General features: G+C 44.9%; 1 protein-coding gene across 6 annotated transcripts in view; it reads right to left on the bottom strand.

Moving 5' to 3' along the window:
• FRMD3 (FERM domain containing 3) overlaps positions 1-4,179 on the bottom strand; it is a 240,890-nt gene extending 236,711 nt beyond the window's left edge. For 4 of the 6 annotated variants that reach the window (XM_075598857.1, XM_075598856.1, XM_075598853.1 and 1 more), the window contains exon 1: positions 3,678-4,179. In XM_075598857.1, coding sequence (XP_075454972.1) covers positions 3,678-3,690 — 13 coding nt within the window. In that variant the 5' untranslated portion in view covers positions 3,691-4,179. The remainder of the gene's footprint in view (positions 1-3,677) is intronic. The other 2 variants (XM_075598858.1, XM_075598855.1) reach the window with 1 other exon arrangement.
• Positions 4,180-21,577: the final 17,398 nt, after the last annotated feature.

The raw sequence follows: 21,577 nt of genomic DNA on the forward strand, positions 1-21,577 counted from the left end.
GGGAGTGTGTAAATGGGAGAGTGTGGGAGTGTGTGTGTAAGTTGGAGAGAGAGTGTGTGTAAATGGGTGAGAGAGTGTGTGTGTAAGTGAGAGAGAGAGAGAATGTGTGTAAGTGGGAAAGAGAATGTGTGTAAGTGGGAGAGTGTGTGTGTGTGTGTGTGTGTGTGTGTGTGTGTGTGTGTGTGTGTGTGTGTGTGTGTGTGTGTGTGTGTGTGTAAATGGGAGAGAGTGTGTAAGCGGGAGTGTGTGTAAGTGGGAGAGTGTGTGTGTGTGTGTGTTTGTGTGAGTGGAAGAGTGTGTGTGTGTAAATGGGAGAGAGTGTGTGTGTGTGTGTGTAAATGGGAGAGTGTGTGTGTGTGTGTGTGTAAATGGGAGAGAGTGTGTAAGCGGGAGAGTGTGTGAAGTGGGAGAGTGTGTGTGTGTTTGTGTGAGTGGAAGATTGTGTGTGTAAATGGGAGAGTGTGTGTGTGTGTGTGTGTGTGTAAATGGGAGAGAGAATGTGTGTGTGTGTGTGTGTGTGTGTATGTTTGTGTAAATGGGAGTGTGGGAGTGTGTGTGTAAGTGGGAGAGAGAGTGTGTGCAAGTGGGAGAGTGTGTGTGTGTAAACGGGAGAGTGTGTGTGTGTGTAAATGGGAGAGAGTGTGTGTGTAAATGGAGAGAGTCTGTGTGTGTGAATGGGAGAGAGTGGGTGTGAGTAAATGGGAGAGTGTGTGTGTGTGTGTGTGTGTAACTGGGAGAGTGTGTGTGTGTAAATGGTAGTGTGTGAGTGTGTGAATGTGCGTGTAAGTGGGAGTGTGTGTGTACGTTGGAGTGTGTGTGTAAGTGGGAGAGTGTGTGTGCACACAAGGGGGGAGTGTGAGGGGGAGGGAGGCGGGGCAATGGGGAGGGGGGGGGCGAGGGTTGGTGTTCCCCAGAATGTCAAAATCGAATTCTGGGGTTCCCTAACCAAAAAAAGGTTGAAAACCACTGCTCTAGGTAGAAGGAACTGTCTTATGGTTAAAGTGCTGACCTCTACAAGCATCAACCCATTGTCAAAATGGTAACAAAATATATGTTGAGCTTTCCAGCTTTACAGGGTCACACATGTCTGTACATAAATATGAATATTACATAATATTCTAATCTACATATTTGTATCTGTTCTGTGCTTCCCAAAGATTTTTTCCAGTTTTCAGGATGAATTCAGACCCATTTCGAGCATCCGGTGCCACAATGATGCCACAGAGACTCATATTTGTTCAACTGATATAAGATCTAAGGACCACCAAAATCAGTGATCAGCATTCTTCTGAATATACTCTAGTCTACAGTCTCCATTTTTAATGAATACATATTGTATGCAATGAGGGCTGGAGAGCCCAATGATGTTCAGAACATAGATATCAGGCATGTTACCACTAGTGGTAAGGTACTTTGACCACTTACTCAAATATGTTTTAACCATTTCCCTAGCAATGCGCATTGCAAAAGTAATGCTAAGTCCTGTGGCAGGAATTAAAATGCATATTACCTGAGCCCCCCAAAATGCCAATGATTGTGATCTTTACATATTGATAGCTACTATATGCATATCTGTTGAATATACTCTATACTACACAACAGATATTAATCATAATACCTTTAGTGACAAGAATGCAGTGCTCCGGCACTGTTTACTGCAAGTAAGCACCTCTTAAGGAATACATCTATATACAGTAATATTTATTTGTACTTATTTTCTAGAAAGCAGAACAATGTAACCATGGTGACTTGTGAAATCTGATCCTGGTCCCTGTAGCTGTTACACAGATGGAGTCCTATTTCTTATATAGTCAGAGGGTGGCGCCTGGGTGAACATTCACGTGTAGGGAGGAATGTAAATAAAGCTGCTATTATTGCTTTATTTTCTGTGCCATGTGATATCTGAAAAAAAATATTATATGCTCAAGTGTGGGACCAGGGTCTGCACAGTGTCCCACTTCCACCATCCCATCAATGCACAGAGGTCCACTTCCACCATCCCACCAATGCACAGAGGTCCACTTCCACCATCACACCAATGCACAGAGGTCCACTTCCAGCATCCCACCAATGCACAGAGGTCCACTTCCACCATCCCACCAATGCACAGAGGTCCCTTCCACCATCCCATCAATGCACAGTATTCCACTTCCACCATCTCACCATTGCACAGAGGTCCACTTCCAGCATCCCACCAATGCACAGAGGTCCACTTCCACCATCACACCAATGCACAGAGGTCCACTTCCAGCATCCCACTTATGCACAGAGGTCCACTTCCACCATCCCACTAATGCACAGAGTTCCACTTCCACCATCCCACCATTGCACAGAGGTCCACTTCCAGCATCCCACCAATGCACAGTGTTCCACTTCCACCATCTCACCAATTCACAGTGTTCCACTTCCACCATCTCACCAATGCACAGTGTTCCACTTCCACCATCTCACCAATGCACAGAGGTCCACTTCCACCATCTCACCAATCCACAGAGGTCCACTTCCACCATCCCATCAATGCACAGAGTTCCCCTTCCAGCATCCCACTAATGCACAGAGGTCCACTTCCAGCATCCCACCAATCCACAGAGGTCCACTTCCACCATCCCATCAATGCACAGAGTTCCCCTTCCAGCATCCCACTAATGCACAGAGTTCAACTTCCAGCATCCCACCATTGCACAGAGGTCCACTTCCACCATCCCACCATTGCACAGAAGTCCACTTCCACCATCTCACCAATTCACAGAGGTCAACTTCCAGCATCCCACTAATGCACAGAGGTCCACTTGCAGCATCCCACTAATGCACAGAGGTCCACTTCCAGCATCCCACCAATGCAGAGAAGTCCACTTCCACCATCTCACCAATTCACAGAGGTCAACTTCCAGCATCGCACTAATGCACAGAGTTCTGCACAGAGGGGACTATGTGAATGTTTAATGCAGTATCAGTGGGGGGAAATAAGAGAAATAAAGGTCTGTGCAACAGATCAGAAATATGATACGATCTGCACTCATATACCCAGCAGCAGGGCGATGTCCTCTATGTGATGTGATGAACTCACTGCAAATCTGCATATAACAGACAGGCAGAGTGATGCTGCTTATTCTGCAAAATAAGATAACCTCCCTGTACCACAAGATGTACCAGTATCCCACAGCGAAAAGTAGACCTATAATTCATTGTACATCTCTGTATGTTGTCCTACACAAGCAGACCTGTTTTCCATACACATTTGTTCACAGGTCTTAACTTCCCCATATCTGCACCAAGCTGCAGTTATGTTGCTGCTTATTTATTTATTTATTTATTTTTAAATGCCCACGAATCCCTTTTTTAGTCCGGAGTCTGCTGCCTGTTTCTCAAAAACTTATAGTGACAACCACCATCAGAGGAACAGAGGAAAGGTTCAACTTGCAGACACCAGCAGAAGAAAACACAGGCAGGGTCAGGATAAAAGCATAGACACGAGGTACAATGCATGAGCTTCCACTCAAAGTCACAAGTCCTCTCCTGGGTAATGTAACCTTCTCAACGCCTAATAAAAAAATAATGTTTCTTCGTTATTTTCATTTTTAACTAACTGGTTAAGCAGTTTCTCCTCCTGGTAACACAGCAGAGCATCCAGATGCCATAATAACCCTTCATCAGCAGCAACCCCCCTGCCCCCATACCTGAATGTTGCATGAGATCTCAGAGTCATCCAGCAGACGGATGGTGCATTTCATCTCCAGGTTTAAGGATCTCATGCTGGCAGTCCGCAAACGGATCATTTTCATAGTCCCCTTTTCCTTGGTGCACTGGCAACCAAACATGCACCTCCACAAGAAGGAAACGGTGCTCTCAAAGAATGGACAAGAGGGCTACTACTACAAGCCAAGATGATGCATCTCTTCCTCCTCCTCCTCCTGCTCTCCTCCCCTCCCTCTTCAGAGTGAACGTGGTGGGGTCTGTGATGGGAACTGCCTGTGCTGACTTAATAGATGAGGAGTGGATGTTGGTGAGAAGAGGCAGGAGGAGAGGGATGCAGTGCTGGGTTGAGGAGAGCTGGAGCTATACAGTAGGAAGCTCTTGTTTCAAGCTCAGCCTGATCCCGTGTATATCTCTCCCGGGATTGTGGGAGTGCTGCTGCTGCTGCTGCTGTTGCTGTTGCTGTTGAGAGCGAGGCTGGGTTTGCAGTCTGCTGTGTGTGTGTGGATGTGTGTGTGTGTGTTTGTCACCAGCCCAGCTGAATGAAGAGGGTGTGTGTTAGAAAAATGCCTCACTTAGTTTATGTCATACAGTACAGTACATAACATTTGTAGCAGGTTTGGTGGTAGCTCGCTGTGTTTCACAGTTTCCCTGCTGCAAAACTGGAACAAGGCTGGTGCGAAAATAAATAAACAGTACCAATTTTAATCAATCAAAAGCATTCTTTGATCAATCTGCTGCTGTATTTTCCACCATCTCTAATACTTTGATATTATAACCCAGGGTTTTTCAACAGGGGTTCATAGGAACCCTTGGGTTCCCTGGGCATCCCTAAAGGGTTTTTTGCAATTTTCAGGTCGTTTGAATATTGTATCAAATACAGAAGACTTTACAATGTACCTGATCTCAGACGCGCTATTAGAGAGGGTTTGGGTTTCTTACAATGCATCTGATCTCAGACACAGTATTAGAGAGGTTTGGGGTTCCTTATGTAGCCGGGTCCCCTGTTCCCCCCCTCCTCCCTTACCCCCAATACAGGCTCGGGGACGGTGGAGGCTTCTACGGCTGTGGGGTCGTGCAGGGAGGCTGCTGCTGCATGTGGCAGTAGAGGGAGCACCCAGCTAGCGGTGGCCGCATGTTGTCCATTGCGCATGCGCAAGATATGGCTCGCGCATGCACAGAGTGTCCTGAAGTTGCGGCAGCCATTAAAAGTGCCGGGCGCATACACAGTGTCAGTAAGAGACGGTGGCCATTTCATGTGATGTTCCACAAGGGAACTACATTACCCAGAGTGCTCTGAGGCGGCCCGATCATGTGGCCAGTGTTAGCAAATAGGAGAGCAAGATTCACGGTGAGGAGAGGCGTTGGCGCGTAGCAGTTCGCGCTGCCAGTTGGAGCCAGGACAGAAGGGGAAGGTAGTGTCCGGGTGCCACTTTATCCCGGATTAGGCCCAGAATGCCCCTTAGGTCCCAGATAGGCTCCACTCACATTTAGGTGTGGCTGCTTCAGGGAAAGGCCCCAGATAGGGACATTTCCCCAGTAGCCTAATAGTGATAGACATCAGCGACAGGACGCCGCATGGTGACTAGCGTCCTGTGGTCTGGGACAGACCACCTACGTTATTAGACACTCAATGGGAGTTCACCCCATGCAGAGGTGGACGCCTTCATGGACGACGACGTCACTGGATCAGCAGATCTCTGTTTGTTGTTCGGCAGTCCCTGGGTGCCGGAGCACCTGGGCAGGTACCACACCAAGTGCACCAATGCTTCATGGGATAGTGCTATTCCATAAACTTTTGGGTGGGCCCTTACATTGGGGGAAAAGGACATCAGGGATATTGGTGCCAAGTACCCAATGTACCTTGGGGACACTCAATTGGTGTATTGGGGTTGTGTGTGGGCTATATACTCATGTGCAGATTGCATATTGTTGTTCAGTAAAACCCGTTATTATATACCTGTGTGTGTATTTACTATTTGGTTCCTGTGAGGGGCTTATCCCACTACACTGGGTTCCCTCACAGGTGGAGGTGCTGCACCGAGGCGACGAAGCGACACCCCAGGCTCCCAGAGGCAGAGGCTCAGGCCTTCTGGTAGCCAAACAGGTAACAGCAGTACTGGTGGTTCCTTTAATTACGGGGAAAAGGAGCTATATTTGGAGGCGGTGCTGAGATTCAGACTTGGGGTGCCCGACTCAGTAGTGCAAATTGAAAAGAAAAAAAACACCATGTTCTCCCCTTCCAAGCAGACTTGAAACTCAATGAGTCTTCCCGGCACGTGGTTGCGGTGGGGGACGTGCTGTTCGACACAACCCCTCGAGAAGTCTTTGACCAACTTAGGCCTCTCCTGGGCTTTGCTAACATCCTGCAAATAAGCCAAAAGTGGAATCCCACTTTCCATTGGAGCATCATCATAGTGGCAACCAGCCACGAGGTACATGAGGCCGATATCCCAGGGCACTACACTTTCCGGAAGCCCTACCCACGGGCTGTCCGGTAATCTTTCCTGAACTGTCAATGCCAATAGCCACATCCAGCCTGAGATTCCCAACCTTGGCACCGTACCCAATGGGAACCCCGCATCCTTCTTATACCCCTGGGAATTATGATGCCTGCTTGGAGGGTGCTCATTACTCAGATCCCCTCCTACCCAGGGTGATTTTCAGTCCAGGGACCACGCTGGAGGTGCCCCTCCAGACCGAGACCCAGCAACCATTATATATCCCCAAAGAGCACAGGGCACGTCTAGAACACGCCCCCAGTCGGCCACTCCGATTGGTCCTGCTCCGATGCAGTAAAGCGGCTGCGAATCATAGAGTGTTTATAGCCTCCAGCCGCCCATATTGTCCAATTCTAACGTGAGTGTCATCCTGAAGCTGACAATCAAGCACTAATACAGGCCCTTACCAAAGTTTATGGCGTCCCGGACGATGCCATCTCTACTGGCTCGGTTCCCTGCCCTTGCACAAGCCAAGGGAGAAGACATCACGGAGTTCCTCAGATGACTTCAGTTAGCCCTATGGACATTGGTAAAGAAGAAGGTGGTCCGAACGTCTGATGCCAACGATCTCAGAACCAAACAACTCCTGCGGGGAGCGTTGCCCATGGACCCCGTCGCTATCCGAATCAGCTGCACCCTCTACCTGGAACATCCGCTTCCTTTTAAAGACCTAATGGATAGAGTGCAAGCTCAAGAGACCATCTCGTGGGCCCATCCTTCCAGAACATCTCGTGACTCTGCCAAAGGAGAGAGACATGCAACTCCCTCAAAGGAGTCCCACAAGGAAGAGACACAGGGGGCATCAATACAGAAACCTACGGAGACAGAAAGTGCCACGGACACTCCTTTTTCAGTGGCGCCTGTCTCCTCCCCCAGGGTGCCTAGGAGCTCAGCTCATAATCCTGGCCTCACTGCCAACTATGATATCCGATGCTACAATTGTGGCCGAAACAGTCATATTGCAAAAGACTGCTCAAAGCCCAAAAGACCCACCACTGGGGCCTCATCCTGCACCGTGCAGGCGATGCAATCATTCTATCGGAGAGCATTCTGCCCCTATGAAGCACGACAACCGGATGCCTACAGGGGCCGGCCACGATCATAAGAGTCCTTGTGGAGGGTATCTACTCCTCGGCCTTACTGGATAGTGGGTCACAGGTAACCATTATCTAACAGCTTTTCTATGACCAACACATTCTGCCCTTGCAGTTGGCAGAGAAGATGAAGCTGTGGGATCTTAGTAATGAAGACTACCCCATCAACGGTGTGCAAGTTCGGCTAAATATACAGCAACTGAACACCAACAAGATCCACCGCATGGACATGGAGGCTCTGATATACCCCGAGCCCCGGGAAGACCCATTTTACCCAATCATCTTGGGGACTAACGCCGATGGGGTACGGGCCGTTATCTGGGCTTATCTTTATGAGGCAGGCAAACTACCCCTATCTTCTCTACGGATCCATCCAGTGCTCGAAGAGTGCTATAGGGTTGCTGCACAAGAGGAGTATGGTGAGATCTTCAATCACGAAAAAGGGTTGGTCGACATTCCACCAGGGGAAGTGAGACACATGGCCGCAGTATCTAGGACGTGACAAAGACGACTGGTACTTCTCTCTGGAGACCACCCCCGCAGAAGACCAGAAAGCTCTCACAGTAGCCAAAGTACTGTGAGAGAAGTTAATCAAAGAACGTCTAAAACTGCTCAATATCGAGAAGTCTCGTTCGACTCCCTATCACACTGAAGGAGATGCCCTTCCGGAAAGGTTCAACTGAACTCTATTGGATATGCTAGGCACTCTGAAGGGCTCTGAGAAGGCCAGATGGAGCAACCATGTTGAGCCGTTAGTACATGCCTACAATAGCACCAGGCATGAATCCACTGGGTACACGCCCTATTTATGTTGTTCAGCAGAGAGGTGCGACTACCTGTGGACATTTGTCTCCGAGTATCCACCGACGGTGTACCGGACATGATGCACTACAAATATGTGCAAAGGCTCCAGGATAACTTCCGTAGAGCATATCAGTTGGCAGAAAAAGTAACCACCAAGCTGAACGAGAATAACAAGCGGAGGTATGACCATAAAGTACGCCATCGGGAACTTTGGCCCAGAGACGCAGTTCTCCTGCAGAATTTAGGAATACCAGGAAAGCATAAATTAGCCAACCGCTGGCGAGAAGCTCCCTTCGAGGTAGAGTCGCAGATGCCGGGCCTTCCTGTATATCACGTCCGAGATTCAGAAAGAAGGGTAAGGGTCTGTCATTGGAATCACTTGCTACCTATTCCTCAAGTGGGGTAAAGGGAATCTGAACCATCCTCAAAAGCACCGGCAAGTAAACAGGAGGAGTCCAGCGAGGTTCCGGATGCTGTAACGGAAAATAATCAGGATCCTTTCAAGGAACCTCTGCCACCACAAATGGAGACTGGTGGGCACCACCAGAAGAAGTAATGGACCCCATTGTACCCTCCCCAGTGGCTTCAACAAGCCAACAACCTTGACCCAAGGAGTCCAAGTTTCATTCCTACTAGAGACTATGTAGTTCAAGATTCACACTTTATGAGAGGGCCAGGGCCTCAAGCCGATGGTAGCCTCTCCACCCAAGAAGATGTCAGAGAAGAGACTCGACGGAGTCAAAGAGTGAGATGCCCTCCAAAGAGAATGGCGTATGATTCGTTAGGGGCACATCACTATGAGTCTCAGCAGCTGTCTCAGAGCAGGTTTGTCTCTGTAATGACCATGCTCACTGAGCTGTTTAATTTGGTTTAGATGTATTTTGCAAGTAAGTTGTATGCTCATATGCATTTTTCATTATATAAAGTATCTGTATATATGTTGTTCCCAAGCGGGGCTGTTGGATTCTCCACCAGGGGGAGGATGTAGCAGAGTCCCCCCCCTCCTTACCTCCGGTGAGAAGGCAACTGCTCCACTGTCTGGTCGGGCTCCAGAGCTCCGCATGATCGGGAGTGTGGGGGCGGACATTTTGGGTAATCACTGATGCACAATGCGGTGAGGTGTGCATGTGCAGTGTGAGGAGGTGGCCATTTTAGGATGGCTCCGTAGCGCAGGACTACAAGTCTCAGGATCCTCCAGGGAAGGAAAACATCACGGGGCTGTCCCAGCTAATAGGGCTCGGAGGGGAGGAAGCAGGATATCCTCCACTCGTGGAAAGCCCGCGCTTCAGTCCGTAGGGAGCCTGCAAGGAGGAGGGACGTGTACACAGAGCAAATAAGCCCCTGGACTAAGCCAGAACTTGCGGTCTTCAGACGAGACCGCACGTGACCACCATCTGTAAGGCGTGAGGGGATTTATGTTGGAGGCCCCACTGCATGTGACCTGATCCAACACAATTGCCCAAGTATTCCCTGGTCTGGGACGTTGACCAGGAAGGTACCAGCGTGCACCTACACATCACCGGGGGGAGGGGTAGCGATACCTCATATTTGGGTGTGGGATTGTTCTGGGAACGCCGGGTGTTTAGGTGCGCAGGGCACCCTCAGTAGTTTGGGGAACCACACAGGTGTGTTGGGTATTGTACTACTGTATTGTACTATTGCTGATTTCTATTTGAGTGGTGTATATTCTATGACATTATAGTAAAGCCCATTTATAAATATAGTGTTATTGTTATTACTGAGAGTATTGAGTCCTATGAGGAATCATCCTGCCTACGCTGGGATCCCTCATAGGTGGAGGCGCTGCAAGGAGAAAGAGCTCACAGCAGGCTCCCAGCGGTGGAGGCTTAGGCCTCCTGTGAGCAATCAAGTATAGCAGCACGCGTAGTTGCCGCGTTGTTCCCTTAGGCATAGGGAAAGGGGGCTACATACACTTGCATAATTATGCTCAGTTCCCTTCCATCCATACCCACTTAATGCAAGATAAGATCTTATTTGCATTTGCAGCTACTGCCCCGCATTGAGCACTACTGCTAAGCTGGATGCCTACTCTATAAAGGATTTACCTAATTTTGTCCCATTTAGTTTGTATGTAGCCTGTTTATTCTTTCTTGCAATAACCTTACATTTACCTGCCCAAGTTTCAGAGTTTATCCAAGTTCTTATGTAGAGAAATTATATCTTGCTCTGATTTTAGTACTTTACATAATTTAGTGTTTTCAGCAAAAATAGAGACTTTGCTCTCTATTTCAACCTCAATGAAATGAACTAACAAGTTAAACTTGCAACATTAGCTCAACCTGAAAATATTCCATTTATGACAACTCACTGTTGTCTATCCATCAGCCAGTTTTCAATCCAGGTGCAAATATGTTGACCCAGAACAATTTCCATTATTTTGTACACAAACCTCTTGTGTGGCACTGTATCAAAAGACTTTGCAGAACCTAAGTAGACCACATCAACTGCATTACCCTGATCTACATTCCTACTTACCTCCTCAAAGAAACACATAAGGTTACTTTGGCACAACCTATCCTTCATAAATGCATGCTGACTATTACTAATAATTTTGTTATCAAATTGGTATTCCTGAATAGTATCTATCATGAGAATATCACAATATTATGTATTTTAATCCATCTGGTCCTTCAGGGATTAATGAAGGCACAATTTGGGTTTAAAAATACAAAATATTGGATTTATGACAGGTCAAGACCTTTACTAGGTCTGGGTTTATCAAAGAGAACTTAATTGGAGGGGCCTGTCATAGATAACCCACTAAAAGTGGCACGTGGGGTTTAGAGGGTCGTTAAAGCTAACCAGATACTATGCTGTCAGCTTCAAAGAAGCCTCAACATTTGTGAAGATGTGTGATTAAGACCGTCGTGATTAGTCTCGTTGTGGCTGTAATGACCCCCTGAATCTATTGATGTGACTCACGTGTATCTCAGTATTAGAGAAGGGAAGTTATGTGGTTATATACTGAGGCAAAGTCTAAACATCGTTTTTTAGCAAAAAAATTTTTACTCTGTCATTAAATTGTCAACCTCTAGGCTGATTTACGACAGGAGTGGGTTTAGCTGTTTGAATGGGGACTTTAAATTAAATGCTGGGGGAGGCGTGAGGCCTCGGTAACGTCCCTTACCTGCTGCCAACCGGGTCTTCGGTGACGCGTCACCATGACAACGCGCGTCAAATGATGCTGTGGGGTCACGTGATGTCACATGACCCGTGACGTCATTTGACGCTGGCTTCTAACAGTGCGGGGGGTATGACCCCCGGGGCTCCCAGGCAGGGGGGAGCACGCCAAAAACTTTGTGCACCCCTGATGTAAGCAATGTATTTTTATATATATATCAAAGCAGCAGTTCAAGCTTCCATTTTAATTTTTTTTCCCTTTAATATGTACATCAATAAAACCACAAAATGATAAGTAATTAGCTAAGTTGCAGATCGATCCGTTCTTCTGTGATCGATCAGCGAAGATTTAGCTTGGTGGTTCACTAAATGGCTGTCTGTGTAGCAGAAGAGGATCCAAGATGCAAAGTTCTGTGTGGAAGATCATGTGACCAGGCAGTCACTAGATACAATTGGTGCACTGCTAGAGAGAGAGCAGGGCTCAAAAAGGGGTGTGCCAGAGCATGTTTCAGAAGAGGAATGGGATATGACTGTAAATGGTTGCTATTGAAACAAGAAATGCTTGTTACATTATAATACATTAAAAATGTCCTTCAGATCAGTTTTTTTTTTCAATTTTAAATGCTACAAGTATTCTCTCATAGAACAGGACTGATTTATTAAAAGAAAAACAGACATGTAGAATATTGTTTGGTCTGCAGCTTTAAAAAATTTAATAAGTGATGCTTGGGCTCTGAAGTGAGTATTTCCATTTTTGGACATATTTTGCGACAACAGATTTTTGTGTGTTAAGTGCATAGTTTTTTCTATCATAAACAGGGACCTGAGACACTGGCGATTTATTAATTTTACATCTTTTATTTGCATTTCTCGGGTGGTGACAGTATATATACAGTTGTGTGAAAAAGAAAGTACACCCTCTGAATTCTATGATTTTACATATCAGGACATAATAACAATAAACTGTTCCTTAGCAGGTCTAAAAATTAGGTAAATACAACCTCAGATGAACAACAACACATGACATATTACACCGTGTCATGATTTATTTAACAAAAATAAAGCCAAAATGGAGAAGCCACGTGTGAAAAACTAAGTATACCCTTACTGCTTCCATAGGAATTAAGATGCTAAGTAGCAGACAGGTGCTGCTAGTCAAATGCCCCTGATTCATTGATCATCAGCAAGTGTGACCACCACTATAAAAGCCGAAGTTTTAGCAGTTTGCTGGTCTGGAGAATTCAGGTGTGTGTTAACACAATGCCAAGGAGCAATGATCTTAGAGAAGCAATTGTTGCTGCCCATCAATCTGGGAAGGGTTATAAGGCCATTTCCAAACAATTTAAAGTCCATCATTCTACAGTGAGAAAGATTATTCAAAAGTGGAAAACATTCAAGACAGTTGCCAATCTTCCCAGGAGTGGACGTCCCAGCAAATTCACACCAAGGTCAGACTGTGCAATGCTCAGAGAAATTGCAAAATACCCAAGAGTTACATCTCAGACTCTACAGGCCTCAGTTATCATGTTAAATGTTAAAGTTCATGACAGTACAATTAGAAAAACACTAAACAAGTATGGTTTGTTTGGAAGGGTTGCCAGGAGAAAGCCTCTTCTCTCTAAAAAGAACATGGCAGCACGGCTTAGGTTTGCAAAGTTGCATCTGAATAAACCAAAAGACTTCTGGAACAATGTCATTTGAACAGAAAAGACCAAAGTGGAGATGTTTGGCCATAATGCACAGAACCACGTTTGGCGATAACCAAACGCAGCATATCAGCACAAACACCTCATACCAACTGTCAAGCACGGTGGTGGAGGGGTGATAATTTGGGCTTGTTTTGCAGCCATAGGACCTGGGAACCTTGCAGTCATTGAGTCGACCATGAACTCCTCTGTATACCAAAGTATTCTAGAGTCAAGTGTGAGGCCATCTGTCTGACAGCTAAAGCGTGGCCGAAATTGGGTCGTGCAACAGGACAATGATCCCAAGCATACCAGCAAATCTACAACAGAATGGATAAAAAATAAAAGAATCAAGGTGTTGCAATGGCTCAGTCAAAGTCCAGACCTCAACCCGATTGAAATGCTGTGGCTGGACCTTAAGAGAGCTGTGCATAAACAAATGCCCACAAACCTCAATGAACTGAAGCAACGTTGTAAAGAAGAGTGGGCCAAAATTCTTCCACAACGATGTGAGAGACTGATAAAGTCATACAGAAAACGATTACTTCAAGTTATTGCTGCTAAAGGTTGTTCTACAAGCTATTGAATCATATGGTGTACTTGGTTTTTCGCACATGGCTTTTCCATTTTGCCTTTATTTTTGTTAAATAAATCATGGCACAGTGTAATATGTCATGTGTTGTTGTTCACAAATACAATATTATGCACTCACATAAAAAAGCTTTAAAAAAAAAAAAAGTATATGGTAATAAATGTTTGTAAAGGGAATAATTGCCTGAAGACAGTGTGAAGTCTCAATCCCTCTGTGTGTCTGCTGCTGGCTGGAGACTGTGAAGACAGTGCTTGCTCCTGGGGTGTCCGCCGGACTGTTCAGCTGTTTCGGGCAGTAGTCCGTTTGGAGACCCGCTACCTCCGATGATTGGCGGGGGCTGCTGATCTTCTCCACAGTGCCGTCTGTATGCCGTCTTTCTCAGCGTGTTGTTTCCCCAATTCCTTCCTGCTGTGAAGTCAGCAGGCCGGGCGTCCTGTGTCCTCGTTTGCCTTTCCAGCTGATACTGCAGCTCGCGGAGTGGGTTGTGGAATCTTCACTGCGACCTGTGCAGTCTGTGCTCTGTGCTCTGTGCTTAGTACGCGTTTCGCCACGTAATGCGGCTTCGTCAGGGATGGGTCTGCATCTCTCATTACCCCAATAAATACTTCCATTAATGAAAGGATTCAAAAAACATGTTTCAATTGTTTTACTGATTGTATAATTGTTACTTGCTTATTTCAGTCTAGTTGCAATTAGTAATTGGATAGGGTGGCTATCAGTGGTAAAATATGAACATTACATTTGTAAAATAAATTAAATTAAATGTAATTACTGGGAGATTGCCCCAGATTTTCAAATGCAAGTGATCGGATACTCGTTGCTGCATCTGTAAATGCAAGTGGCTGCGTTCAGGCACTTAAAGATTTCTTTGCTCCTTCTCACTCCTTCTCCACAGCAGAATCAGAGTATGACAGGCTAAACGGAGCTCCTTCTTTTAAAATATCACTTTACTTATAGAGGTTTACCCTCATAAGTATACAACAGCTAAAAGAGAACCAGTCCGTTTCTTTCTAGAAATTTCTTTGTCAGTATCTGTGACTGCTCTACAAAAATGTCTTTGTCCGAACAATTGTGTCTAATACGCTTATATTCCCCATTAGGGATATTTTTGAAGCCTAACGTAATCCAGGATTTGTAAAATATGGAAGCTGCAAATATTGCAATTATGAAATCAGTGAGAAAGAATTGAAATCAGAACATACTAAAGAGACCTTTAAAATAAATTAATTCATTAATTGCGACAGTGAAGGTTTCATGTATCTTTTAACTTGTCCATGCAAAAAAAAATATGTTGGACCAACCAAGAGATGTTTAAAACAAAGACTAGGAGAACATTGTAGAAATATTATGACGATTTAGATACCCACAATGTGTTCAGTCATTTTAAAAGATATCATCCAAGTAAATTAGATGGCCTAACTTTCATGGGGATCGGTAAACTATAATTAGGAATAAAAGGGGGTGACCTAGTCCAAAAAATCTCCCAGAGAGAAACAATGTGGATATTCAAATTAAAAACTCTAATTCCAACAGGTTTGAATATAAATATTCATCTGGGTTGTTTCTTGAAATAATGGGATGCAATTCCGCATATGCAATGTCTCATTGTCTCTTTTCTGCAGATCGTTGATTTGTTTAAAAGCTATTCTCTGAAAATGATTCTCCAATAAATTATTCCATAGATAAAAAGGAATATTTAAATAACCATTTTCTCCAAATTGTTCCATATACCCTAACCTAAATGGTTAAATTTGTTTAAAAACTACTGTAGTGCCGATGATTATTTTAAAACAAACCTGGGGCAATCTCCAAAAAGACCCTGGTACATGCTGGGTACATGCTGGGTACATGCTGCAACATTTCACAAATTTCTGCAGACAGACTAATGGCCCATAGGAATTAACAGCTGGTGTTCCTGGCAGTCCCATTCAAACTGAATGGGACTGCCAGAAACCCCTGCTGTGTTAATCCGATGGGCCATTAGTCTGTCTGCAGAAATGTCACTGAAATGTACCCAGCATGTACCCAGCATGTACCAGGCTAGTTTAAGGCAAGTTTAAGGCAAGTGTTAGAATACTCGTTGGCTCGTCTGTATTCTCTGAAAATTATCCTCCAATAAGTTAAAAAGGAATATTTGAATAACCATTTTCTCCTAATTGCTCCATATATTTTAAAGGGTTAAATTAGTGAATCTTTAGTTAAGTATGAAGAGATTATGAATTTCTCAAATGTTGACCTATGTACATTAATGTGTTCCCACATCTGACTAATTAATAGAACTATTTTTCATATATATATTAGATATTTTCAGATTAGATGTATCCATGTTTACATATCCTCCGATTTATCCCAGTACTGTGAATGTACACCTTGTTTAATAAAGTTTGTTTGGTGCAGACACAGGGCGGGGGTATATTGGGAGGGAACATTAGACATTATACACATGCCCCTGATGAAGAAGGAACCCTCTTTCAAAACGCGTAAGGCTACGGGGAACCAGATACCGTGTGACACACAGGACCGGAAGTGACGTGGGACGCCGGATGGAACGGCGTGAAGATGGCACGTTGACCAGGGGGCAAGATACACGAACGGACCGGTTCTCTTTTAGCTGTTGTATAATTTGTATACTTGTGAGGGAACACCTCTATAAGTAAACTGGCTCCCTGTGTCTAGGTGAAACAAAGGCTTTCTACTCCACATATCCTGTTCACTGAGAAAATTCCCGTGTGGAGAGGAAAAAATGGAGCACACCGTATACCAAAAAAGTTTGGGGCTAAGCGTGGGTGATAATAAAATTAATGTTTATAAAAGGTGAACAACATGGAGGAGTATGGATCTACCCCTGATGCATTTCATGCTATAATAGTGCTTTATCAAAGAGTATCCAAAGAGTAGGATACTCTTTGATAAAGATAAAGATAAAAACACTGTGCTCCGTTTTTTCCTCTCCACACGGGAATTTTTTATGTTTATGTTTGGACGGGATACACACATCAAAGGACGGTACACACCAGCAACGATGACAAATATCAGCAATGGGAGCACAAATCTCCTTGTTTTTATGAGAATTGCAATGAAGAGAATACACTGCAGGGTTATTGCCTACCTAGGGGGTTTACTGAGTCCTGCACAGGGTGTGTTCCCTTTCCCATGTGAGCAGCAACATCATTTTACACCCTGAACTACTTAATTTATAAAGTTTTATTGACTGATGTTTTTTCCTTTTTTGCGCTTCCTTTTTGTGTATGGTTTACTGAGTCATCACCGTTTTAACACAACAGCTGTTGACACGGGTAATATTCCCTACATTTGCATGTTGTAACCCATCAATGAGTTCTTCTATCAAATCCATTAAGTTCTACTAACTGGTGTGTTACCTGTTCTTTATCCATTTTGAGAACTTTATTCACATGATGATGTTATCCCTTACTCAGATGCACTGATACCTGAGATTTCTTCTCCATGGTTTACTATCCTGTTCACAGGCCTCCCCCCTCACCAATGAGCCACAAACCTGCATGTCTTTTGCTATGCTTATCTACATCTAGCTGCCTTTTGTCCTGTATGCAGTTCAGCTCCCAGCACAAACACAAAATGCATTGTAGTTTTAAAACACATTAAAACTAACATTTGGTCCCTAGAGCTTGCACTCTACAATTTGGACATAAAATGTGGGGTCTGTGAATTGGGCTCTAAAACCTGTTCTAGGACACGAGCCCCTACAACGAATACAGTAACATTTGATCTCTAGAGCTGACACTCTAAAACTGGGATCTGCGAGCTGGGTTGCTAAAACCTGCGTTAACGTTCAAGCCTTCTAGACCCAGCTCTAATACCTTGCTGACAGGTAAAACAGGTTAACCCTGTTTGCCTCCAATTATCCCCCTTTTTCCTCATGTTCCAGAAGTCTCTGCCCGGCAGCTATTTCTCATAAGAGGCCACCCATACATGGCAACCCACGTATAAGCTTGCACAGGCAGCTACGGGACCATGGGTCAAAGGGAATACAGCACAGACTGCATTAACTGGCCCACTGGGCTTACATAGTTAACCCCACACACACGGTTCCTAGCTTATAACCCTATGGGGGACAGTATAAGGGGAGCTGAATTACAGGGCAACACAGTAAGGTACAATATTAGACCCAAGAGCTGACACTCAGCTCTTGCCATACGGTTTCAGGGGCAGCCAGCCAGGCTCCACCTTTATTAATGAAAGCCGGCTACCCCCTACCGTCACACATACCTCCATGGGAGGTGCCGATATCTCTTTGGTCTTTAAATGTCCTAGTCACTCGGGCCAATAAGAAGCCACAAGGGATGCGTCACGGCCTCCTATTGGCCCGTGTGACGTGGGACATTTTAGCCACCATTATGAGAACACAAACTAGCCCAGCCAAAGCTGCTACCGGAACCCCCTGTGAAGGTAAGTATTTTGGGAAGCAGCGGGTTATCGTAGTTGAAATCAACACGATTCAGCTCCGAAGACCCCCTGCTTCAACCCTATGTAAAAAAAAAATTCAAACATGCCACTCGAACTGCTTCTTTAAATAACATTTAGAGTTTATCTTACTTTCCATTGCAATCTTCTTTTCAATTCAAATTTTCAATTTTTGCTACTGCGATTGCCATTTTGCAACTTTTGTTACATTCCTTATATTTCTGATATGCTGCCTCTGTCCCTTCTGACTTTAACAATCTAAATTCCTGCCTCTTATTTTCCATTTCCTCCCCTACCTGTTTATTTATCCACATTGGTTTAGACTTGTTTCTTTTATACTGTATTTACTATCAAAGGGCACTTGTCTAAAAAGTTTTAGAGATTGCCCAGTTATCTTCCGCATTTTTTCCTGCAAGAACTTCATCCCAATTTATTCCTTGTAGATTTTTCTTTGGTTAACTAAAATCTTCCTTTCTAAAATTAAGAGTCTTTGTTGATACAATATAATATCATTTTTTTTTTAAACAAATTGTCTGTTTTAAGGCTGGCGAGATGATGTTAGGAAAAAATAAAATTGCTGATATCCACTGATTATTACCATTTTTGTTTCTTTTTTCATCATTTAGTGAATCTAGGCATTCCTCTTTTATTTATTTTTTAAATGACTAACTGGCACTTTAATGTCCCATTAAAATATATATGTTGTATGGTGCCTCATAGCTTAGCACTGCTATAAATATGTCCCGAGGTCTTGAACGCTCATGTGCACGATGAGAACCTGGACATGTTTGCCTAGTTAAATTCTCCAGGACCTTTATAGCGAATAGAATTCAGCACTTCTGTCACTACATGTCTATCTATGTCATTCTCTCACTCACACTAGAACTGTTTTCATAATCAATGGAGAAGCAAGATTTAGTAGAGTGATGTTTTACAGATTCTAACAGGTATTCATTTGTCATGTATTTAGGGTTGGCAGGTGGCTCCTCCAAAAATACTGGACACAATGATGAAAGGTGCGACGCGCTGGAGAAAAGTCGGTGGCGGGGTATGTTATTTATAAATGATATCATTGTTACGTATTTTTTTCTACATTTCACTCCAAGTATGCACCAATTTGCAACATTTCATATTCTATTTCACCAAAAAAAATCTGAGAACTGAGCACCCTCCCTGAAATTTCTTTTATGAAATAGAATCTGAAATGGTGCAAATTGGTGCACACTTGGAGTGAAATTTTGCAAAAAATGATGTGACGGTGAGATCATTTATAAATAACATACCTGCTTTCACACTCTCACCCACCACCCTCCTCTCATCTCTCACCCCCGACGCTCTCATCCCCATCACATCATATCTCACACCCTCCCTCTCATTTTCTCTCCTTCCCATGCCTCTCATTTTCTCTCCACACCAGCCCCTCATCACATAATTTCTCACCCCTTACCTCCCTCTCATTTTATCTCCCTATTCCTCTAATTTTCTCTCTCCCCCACCAACAGAACAACCACAACCACAGAAAAACATACACACTTACAGACTCACACAAAACTGAACAGACTCACGCAACGGACTACCAGAACAGACTCACAACAGAACAGACACACACTTCTCAACTCTCTATGCCCATGCCGTTTCCTCCTCCTCCTTGGCCCCACCCACAGGCTCCTAACACCTCCTCCTGATTGGCTACAGTACCCAGCAGCAGCCAATCAGGATGGAGGAAACACGTACAACCCCCTAGCAACAGCCCTGCTTGGAGAAACCCACACCTCCTAGCTGGTCAGGTCACTAAGTCTAGAGAGGTAATACATACTACTCCAGTATTACCTCTCTTTTTTTTTTACTGGACAGAGTGTCCAAATACAGGATAGTCCGGTTCAATACAGCTATCTTATTTAAGTGTAGCCAGGCCCCCCATATGGCCACCCCCTGACCTCACCAGGGAGGCAAGGGGTTAACTGGACTACGGTCCAGGAATGTGGTTTTTACCTAGCTACAACATTCCAATGTGTATTTCCCCTGTTATCAGGCATTGTCACCATTTCAGTGTCTGCACCACACACACACTGGGATCCATGCGGGAGGAGAAGGGTTAATAGTTAGGAAGTGATTATAGCCCTTTGTTCGATGTTCCCGCCTTTTCAGGCCCCATTTTGTACTGTCCCATAGGTCCCCGTTGCAGCTCTATTCTTTCAAAATGGCGAATCCAGCGGTTTTGGACCTGTTTCCAGCAAAGACCAGCAGGTGGCGTCCGAAAGGAGGAGCGGCGGTTTCCCATTCTAAGTCAATAGGCCCATTGACTTCAATGGGGATTCCTCGATGCCGACCTCCAGGAACAGGTCAAGTTCAGTTCAGGTCAAGTTCAGTTCAGTCAAGTTCCACTGCAATTGGCGTGGGAACCTTAGGTTCTAGGGCACGTAGAAATAAAATTATTTTTGCCTCTAGCTCCTAGGCCTCCCCACACTCGACCAACACCGGGTTCGAGAATCTAGGACCCCCAAAAAGGGTCGCGCTCGTCCAACGGGTTGCGCCATTGACTCCATTGGTGGAGGAAAGGACAGCGCGAGAAAACGGCTAAGTCCGAAAGCATAAAAAGTGTTAGCCCATATCTCCGGTTCTGGGAGGACCAGAGGGCTGGGATTTGGGTCACATGTAGTCACTGTTCCGGCATGACTGCATGGCCATTTCCAGCCCTCTCCTACCAACCAGACGGAGTGTGGGCAACTGTAAAGATTTGTGATTTTCCCCATAGACGTCAACGGCGGCGTTTCCCCATTGAAAGGCTATGGCGGAGAAGTCCCATAGACGTCAATGGCGGAGTTGCCCCATTGAACGTCTATGGCGGTGGAACCCATTGACTTCAACGGCGGAGTTGCTCCATTAAAAGCCCATGGCGGCGGAGCCCGTTGATTTCAATGGGAAAAGAGTGAAAAGCAGAGATTCATTTTTAAAGCGTAGAATCCTGTATTAAAGAAAAAAAGAGTTGAAACTGCATTTGTGTATCTCCGGTCTGGAAGGTCACAGCGAGCTGAAACTTGGCCACCATGGAGAGTCACTCCCGGCATGAAAGACTGGCTGGTTTCAGCCCGCTTGGCCCAACAGAACAGATTATTTTAATATGTCTTAATATTAAAAACTGTATTGGATTTCAAAGCGGGGATAAAAGCCCGCAAATATTCCTGCAATCTGTGGAATGTAGATGCTCAGGGGGGTGACCTATTGTCTACAACAGACCCCCTGATCAAAGGCTCAGCCACCCTAGCTGTATACATTAGGGCGGAGAAATGCAGGACTTGAGTGGTCTGTACGTGCTATAACTCACACCTACAAACAAAGAGTTTCCTGACCAGATCCCCCATCTGGTAGACTGGTCTGCGCCCTGACTTTTGTGTGGGGTTAAAGAAATGAGACCCCCAGGGCCCAAAGTACGCATGTGCCAACTAGCTGGGGGGGCATGGGTTATCAATGTTCCCACGTTAGAGATTGGGTGCAGATAATTGTTCTCCAATAGCCTGCACTCAATGATAGATATTGGACTGAAATTATATATAAACTGGTGTCAGCCTATATCCTTTGTCTTCATTTTACCAACTGATTGATGCCTGATTGCTGTTGAATTGC

Source organism: Ascaphus truei, chromosome 1 (genome assembly GCF_040206685.1).
Source record: "Ascaphus truei isolate aAscTru1 chromosome 1, aAscTru1.hap1, whole genome shotgun sequence".
Taxonomy (NCBI): domain Eukaryota; kingdom Metazoa; phylum Chordata; class Amphibia; order Anura; family Ascaphidae; genus Ascaphus; species Ascaphus truei.